This window comes from Sinocyclocheilus anshuiensis, unplaced genomic scaffold (genome assembly GCF_001515605.1).
Source record: "Sinocyclocheilus anshuiensis isolate Anshui unplaced genomic scaffold, SAMN03320099.WGS_v1.1 scaffold642, whole genome shotgun sequence".
Classification (NCBI taxonomy): domain Eukaryota; kingdom Metazoa; phylum Chordata; class Actinopteri; order Cypriniformes; family Cyprinidae; genus Sinocyclocheilus; species Sinocyclocheilus anshuiensis.
Window position 1 is genome coordinate 112,524 of NW_015546039.1, and position 7,766 is coordinate 120,289.

A 7,766-nucleotide genomic window follows, 5' to 3' on the forward strand; every position below is an offset into this window, starting at 1 on the left:
CTCCTCAACACCACCATCTTCCAATGTATATGGAAGACAAGAAGTGCCAGTTAAAATAAAAATAAAATTAAGCAATCAATTATCAGCATATTAGCTGGAAAAAATAAATAAAAAAAAATAATTAAAATTGACAAAAAAATATTGACTTTTAAAAATTAGGTATTACTGGTCAAGTGCTTTTCTTTTTTTAAATTATTGATCAAGTTAAAAACGCCCAACAGTTACCACTTATGAGATTTACTACAGTTCACATCCAACGGTTTGACATTTACAGGCCTTTTCAGAGTCTGTCTGCCATTACACAACTGCTGCTTAGAGCTCTCACGTTGCCTGCCATGAGATTAAACGGTTATGCCATCACACAGCTAAAAGCAAGTCCAAACCCACAGACATGTGTGTGTAAATAATAATCAACCCTCAAAAATTAATAAAATAACATAGCAAGTAAGCCTCTATATCAGGTTTACAGGAATCACTAATGAAGTAACTGAAGGAGTCATTTAATTCACTCTTATTTAACCCTTGCTCCTTTGGGAGATGTCAAATAGAAACCGGAGCAATTCCATCAACAGAAAAATAAAAAGCGCCTGAAAGCAAATACAAAATCAGCCCATTTCTTAATGTGGAGGAATGGAGATACATTATAAAGGACAAGTTGGAAAAAAAAAAAAACAAGGAACTAATGCTGATTGTAAACATATAAACGTTAAAATTAAACTGACGTTTGCTTGTGAAAGAGTGTGACTCAAACACATAGCCGTCATAGAAAGGGGACAATTATATATGTGAGAGTGAAAAGATCACGAATGATGACTTTTGATCCACCTTGTCTGAGTTTCCATAAGAACTGGGTCAAATCTGGGATTAACATTTCCAAAGTTAATTGAGAGAGGCTGGAATGGAGAGCATGTGTGCATATGTGTGCCCATCTACTCATGTGTCAAGAGGATTATGGGATAAGTCTGTGGTTTGACAAGTGTGTTTTATGCAGTTTCTATTGCATTACCCGGTCAAGTTCAAGCGTGAACTTATGATCCCAAGATTGGTTGCTAACTGGCTTCCAATGGGTCTGTCCCACAACTGTGTTGTCCAGCTTCAGAACGGCACTGATTTCATCTGTCGTAACAGTGCAAAACAACTCTTTAACTATTACTTCAGAACAAAAACATGAATATAAGTTAATTAGGGATGTGTATTTAATTAAAATGAAATGTGATTTATTAAAAAAAATGCTGATAAAAATAAAAATACTCCCCAAACATGTCTGTCTGCATACAATCAAAATAACAAAAATACATAGACAAAGAATTTAAAAGTTGTCCAACAGTTTGGGGTAAAAAAAAAGTTTTTTTTTTCTCTCTCTCATGCTCATCAAGGCTGCATTTGTTTGATCAAAAATACAAAAACAGTAGCATTCTGAAATTTTCAATTACAATTTAAAAAGTTACTGTCTATTTTAAAATGTAACGTATCCCTGTAATGGCAAAGCTGAATTTTCAGAAGCCATTATCCAATCTTCAGTGTCATGTGATCCTTTAGAAATCATTTCAATATGCTGATTTGGTACTCAAGAAACATTTCTATTTATATTATCATAGCTGAAAAATGTTGTGCAGCTTTATATTTTTGTAAAAGCTGTGATTTTTTTTTTTTTTAGGATTCTTTGAAAAATATAAATCTCAAAATAAAAGCATTTATTTGAAATAGAGATCTTTTATAACATTATAAATGTCTTTATGGTCACTTTTGATCAATTTAATGTGTCCTTGCTGAATTAAAAATTTAATATTAATATCTTAAAAAAACAAACAAAAAAACATACTGACCCCAAACTTTTGAACGGTAGTGTATTCACTTAGACTTCAAGTCAGAACAAGTGTTATTTTCAATTTACCGGCAGAGACAATGAGTGAAGATGAAATAAGACGCAAATCGCCATGTTTCACTTAAATGTGAATGATAAATGTAGTTTAATGAGTCTGAATTTAGTTTAATTTACAGTGGTTACTCGATTTGTTCTGTTTCAGAATGAAACAGTGAAGCACAATGGCCATGCAAGATTCTGATATTAACTTGGATTTTTAACAAGCATTTAAAACAAATATAAAGCCACTCAACTGGACAGATCATCAGACTTGGAGAGCGTTCGGCTGCTGCCAGATTTGTTCTTGTTTCCTCGGCTCATAAATGAGGATCGTGCCTCACTAGGGCTCCAGCCGGGCAGAGAAACAGATGCTGTCTTAGAGCGACCTGGGACGTTCTCCAGGAGGTCCTGACAGCCCATGAGCCTCACGTCTAATGTGCCTGTGGATTTACAACAGAAAGCCAACTCAGAGCCAAAACGCTGCGTGATCCGAGATGTAAATCACCAAACACATCTCTTCTGATTAACACAAGATAATAAGTGTGCAAACAATTGCAAATGTCTATTTCAAGACACACGCAGTGGTTATAGAGCCTTATATGGAAAGCACTACAAGTCTATAATGGTAACGTAAGCTCTCTCATTCTCCTTCAGAGTGAAGGTCAAAGTTGTGTGTGATAAAGCCAAGGGTGGGGGAGGGGACCGCTGGGGCCAAGTGTGTTGACACAGTGTGAAAAGTCGAATGTAGTTCCTACATGCCTATACCCAGACAGCTGTTACCCTTTTCAAACGGGGCTATATGTACAGCACCATGTGTTGTGATAAAGGAATAAAACAGCCTGTTCACACTGGGAGAGAATATTTGCAGTGAACAAGACTATAAATTGAAACAATGAATTCCCATGGATCTGTTAACAGACTAAATTCGTCTGAAGACTGGAAGAATTTTTCTTCCCCATGTAGAGGTTATTTTTCTTCTTCTACCAGTGCCAAAACATATCTACCAATAAAATGTAAGCATAAGGAGTTTTGGAATTGCTCCTACATACTCCAGTACAATCGGGGGTGCTATTTTACCAACTAGTACTGAATGCTAAATGAAGATGAATCCTGCTTATAGTGGAATCCAATGGCTTTCTCTTATTTTCTATTAGGTTTACCAAACTGATGCTTCAGAAGTTCATAAAGAGATAATAAAAGTAAACCATACGACTAGCGGTTTTAATCCAAGCCTTTATATGATAAACAGATTGAATTTAGGCTTTAATTAACATATAAACACTGATCAACACACATGCATAGAGCACATCAAACATGGTCAACGGCATTTCAAACATACTTGCTTGACAACTGACAACAAACGCCACTGTTACTCTTGCGACAAGCAAGCACTTTTGAGCTTCCATTCACCATATCTGATGTGCAATGATCAATGTTTTATTTGAATAAAAGCCTAAACTAAATTAATCACTAAATTAATCACTTTTATGAGCTCTTTTTGACATTTCCGAAGCATCATATTTTTTGGTGGAATGGGTTTCAATGGAGAGAGAAATTTCACAGGTTTCATTAAAAATATCTCAATTTTGGTTTTGAAGATGGACCTCTGCATTTTATGAATGGCAGACAATCTAAAATATGCATTGTGCCACCTGTTGGACTGGAGTAAATTTGGTTTTCTGACAAATATTTGATGAAAAATGGAATTGTTTTGTGATTCACTTCACTTTTGCACTTTTCTCCCATTGTGAATAGGTTTTAACCCCATTACAAGCCGTCTTAATTTCTAAAACCAATCTAAAATGTGAACAGTAAATACCATGTGACTATGAATTCTGTTATGTTACCGGTCAGAGCAGCTGGCTTGGCCACAGTGCTGTACTTGTTGCTGGTGGACATGATGCTTTGGCGGGGACTGAGAGGTGGGGAGGACACCATTGCTAACTCCTCCATAATCAGATTGCTCTTCGGGTGATTTTTGGGCAGCTCACTGAGTCTCTGCTCCAGAGAGAACTTCAGCAGGTCGAGCTTCTGACTGGACTCATTCAAGCGTGCTTGTGCCTGCAAGTAAGTCAGACAATGCTTTCAAATGCATACAGACATAAATACTCACATTTTGAATGTGACAGTGCTGCCTCAGAGAATGAGGATTTAAAGGGGTCCTATTATGCTCGTTTACAAAGTCTTGATTTTGTTTTGGGGGTGTAGTAGAACAGGCTCTCATACTAGGTTGTTCGAAAAACACATTATTTTTCACATATTTTACATTATTACAACACCTCTCTCCCCAGTCTGGCATGAACGGCTCGAATAGCTCACGAGACTACAGGTCAACCAAAAAAACATTCAATATCTTATATTAAGTATACACACACACTACCTTGAAGTGTATATATATATAGCCTTGGTGAGCATAATTGACTACTTTCATAAACATTTTAAAAATGAAATATTCTGTTAAGTTTCATTATGGTGTTGTATTGAGTGGTTGCCAGGGTTTACTATGTGATTGCTAGAAAGCTATAGGTAGTTGAACGAATGAATGAGGCATTTATATAGCGCTTTATTGTCCTGCGAGCTTCAGTGTAAATATTGCGTCAAAATCAAATCAATTTGAGCACGATTTAAACCCGGATGATTGTAACCACTCTAAGTTCGTCTACCTTGGGAAAGCTAGCGTGTCTCCGACATAGTGATAACACTCATTGCCTTTTCTAGACCAGCTCAACCAGGTCTCGTCCCATTCGTCGGTATTTGTGATATCACAAATCCCGGAAAATATGCGTTGTAGTCCAAACGAGTCGTTCGTTGTAGTTTTTGAAAAGTGATTTCTGTTAAATAAAATATCTCCTTTTGAAGTGGACTTTGAGCTTTGTAACTTTGCAGATCTTTTTTATGCTCAAACAGCAACATTACAGACTAACTAAAGTTGAAAAAGTGAAAAAGCATAATAGGACCCCTTTAAATTTCTCTGTGACATGGTCTTATACCAGAAACTGTTGTAGATTATGTTTTTATTACTATTATTATAAAATGGTCATTTGAATAGTTTAAAATAATAATTACTGTTAAATAATAATTTTACAGTTTTATTTTTAATAAACTCTATTTTTATTCATTCTTATTCTTATTATTTTTTAATAATCACAATAAAAAGAAATCTGAATTATGATGTTTTTCCAAACCAATCAACCCTACCATTTAACCCCATGAAAATGTCTTCAGCGTAAAGTCAGTTTTTCAGCTTTCGTAAAATTATTTTTATTTTGTATGGGACTGCACTTCCCTACAATTTCATCCCATTAATTCTTTCCAAATAGAGCTACCATCTGGTAATTTTTTTTTCTTCTATTCGCAATATTGCAGAAAAACAACACTTTGCAATATCAGTTTTCTCCAATGTCATGTAGTCAAATAAAGTTCAAATAAACATATCGATTCAGAGGTACAGAGCATTCTTTCAGCATCTAGTATTCTGATTGACTGCTATCATGCAGCACTAGCTTCAATCTTTTTCCCTGTATGTGGAGTCTAGCGTTGTCAAAGCTGGTTTCTGTCAGGCAGTAGGTGTGAAATTTTTGTGTTGTATTACCAAAAAAAAAGTAATTTAAAGTACATTTTAAAATAAAAGTTAATTCATCCTCCAACAGATAGGAAAAACTGAGTATAACTCACACAGGGATACAACAATTACATGATAGCTCTAAAGACCATTTAACCACTCTGTGTCATACCACAATTATGGTGTAAAGTGAGAAAAGCTGTAAACATTTGGCCCTTGAGGCAATGTAGGCTATTAAAAGTACATAGTTAAATGAATACCTGCATTAAATGGATACAGATATGTGAAGCACAGGAAAAAGATGAGAAACGACTATAAAAATAATGTAGAAATGGAGCTGACCTCTGAATGAGCTTTCTTCTCCGTCACCTTCCCTGTTCCCAGCAGTTTCATCACATTCTTGGCACCTTCTGCCACAGCAGACTCTATCCGGAAGTGATGTCGGAGCTCTTCTATCCTCAAGTCCAGAGGACTGATTATAGGCTTGCTTGAAGTCACTGCAAACATCAGATTTATGTTTTATTACCACACTGCTGCCCATTTAAATTGCAAATCACAGATATAATTAGAGAGGAAATCAGCTACACCACATACTGTCATTGTTCTCATAGTTCATCTCGCTGGTCTGGCTGGCTTTGAGAATCTGCATTCGAATGAACTCTATCTTTGTCTTGCTGTCTTGAAGCATCTGTTGAGCTGCTGCGAGCAGTTTGCGGTCCTACAGATGAAGCCACAGGAGGAGGAAAAAAAAAACAGAAGAGGAGTTTAGAAAAGAACAAAGGAATGAAAAGTGCACAGATAGCACTTTGTAATGACAAGTATTACTTATTTCAGATCCATAGTTCATAAAACTTCAAACAGAAATACAAAAGGAGATACACACTTCATTTCCATTTCTATTTCAAATAAATGTTGTTCTTTTGAACTTTCTATTCAAAGAATCCTGAAAACAATCGGCTTAATATTTTTGTAGAAAGTGTGATACAACTGCACGACACTGATAATATGAAATGTTTATAGACCCTCACATCAGCATATTAGAATGATTTCTGAAGGGTCTTGTGACACTTTAGACTGGAATAATGGCTACTGAAAATTTCACTTTGCCATCATTATTTTAAACACAAGTTATTTATTTTAAACTGTAATATTTCACAATATTACTACATTTTTAAATCAAACAAATGCAGCCTTGGTTAGCATTAGAGGCTTTAAAAAAAAAACATTAAAATAATCGCACAGACTTAAAACATTGCAACAGCAGTGCATGAATCATGGTTTCATGACATTTTGATTTAAATGTACAATAAGTAACGATCGCTTTATATATTTTAATATTTCAAAACATATTACTGCGTAGCACTCATACACTATTTATTTATTTATTTTTGTTTTAACGACATATTAGCAACAATGGCTATATTCATGCCAACATTAACAGCTTATCATTATCATTTCACTACATCAATTTACAATAATATAACATTTGCTTAAAAAGCAATCACTATTCAAAAACAACAATAGTACTAATAAAAATAATATAAAATCTTTCAATTTAATCAGTGATAAAAATGCTAAAATTCTTTTAGGAGAGACCTTTTTAAAAATGTGTTATTTGTTTTCTGAGTAAAATGTTAATATCATTCAATATTGGGCATTCTATTAAAATGTGTTTTACACTCAAAAAATTCTTACACACGTGAAAAAAACTGGTTTCTCTTCCCATTTCAATAAATATGAATGGGTGAGTCTTGAATGTCTAATGCGACATCTTATCAACCTGGTCATATCTATTTTCAAAACAGCAATTACTTTAATTTATTACTGGATTCACCTCATATAGTTTGTTGGATATGAATTCACTCCATTCAATTAGCCATTTATTAATAATGTACAGATTTACTCATACACTACATTCTCTTATTGTTTGCATATCAGGGACTATATCTTTTAGTGAAAGGAAAAAAGAACGACTTTATTCAACAATTCGTCTCCACCCTGGCGCCATTTTGGAGAGTATCCACTGAACTTAAACAGCGTATGCTGTTCTGTGTCAGCTACGCCACGCGGAAACGCTGTTTACGTCGTTTACGCTTTGATTTGAACGAAAACAACGTATCTGCATGGCGTAGCTGACACAGAACAGCATACGCGGTTTACGTTCAGTGGATACTCTCCAAAATGGCGCCAGGGTGGAGACGAATTGTTGAATAAAGTCATTATTTTTTTCTTTTGCACAAAAAGTATTCTCGTAGCTTCGTAAAATTACGGTTGAACACCTGATGTCACATGGATTATTTTACCGATCTCCTTGCTACGTTTCTGGACCTTGATCACGTA

The 7,766-nt window shown here is 35.0% G+C and overlaps 1 protein-coding gene across 1 annotated transcript in view; it reads right to left on the bottom strand.

The window, feature by feature from the left end:
* Positions 1 to 7,766, bottom strand: part of LOC107698884 (serine/threonine-protein kinase N2-like) — a 54,997-nt gene that overhangs the window by 12,570 nt on the left and 34,661 nt on the right. Inside the window, exons 3-7 of the mRNA XM_016500017.1 lie at positions 6,021 to 6,144; positions 5,769 to 5,923; positions 3,712 to 3,925; positions 2,119 to 2,304; positions 1,007 to 1,116 (exon numbers count right to left, since the gene is read on the bottom strand). Coding sequence (XP_016355503.1) covers positions 1,007 to 1,116; positions 2,119 to 2,304; positions 3,712 to 3,925; positions 5,769 to 5,923; positions 6,021 to 6,144 — 789 coding nt within the window. The remainder of the gene's footprint in view (positions 1 to 1,006; positions 1,117 to 2,118; positions 2,305 to 3,711; positions 3,926 to 5,768; positions 5,924 to 6,020; positions 6,145 to 7,766) is intronic.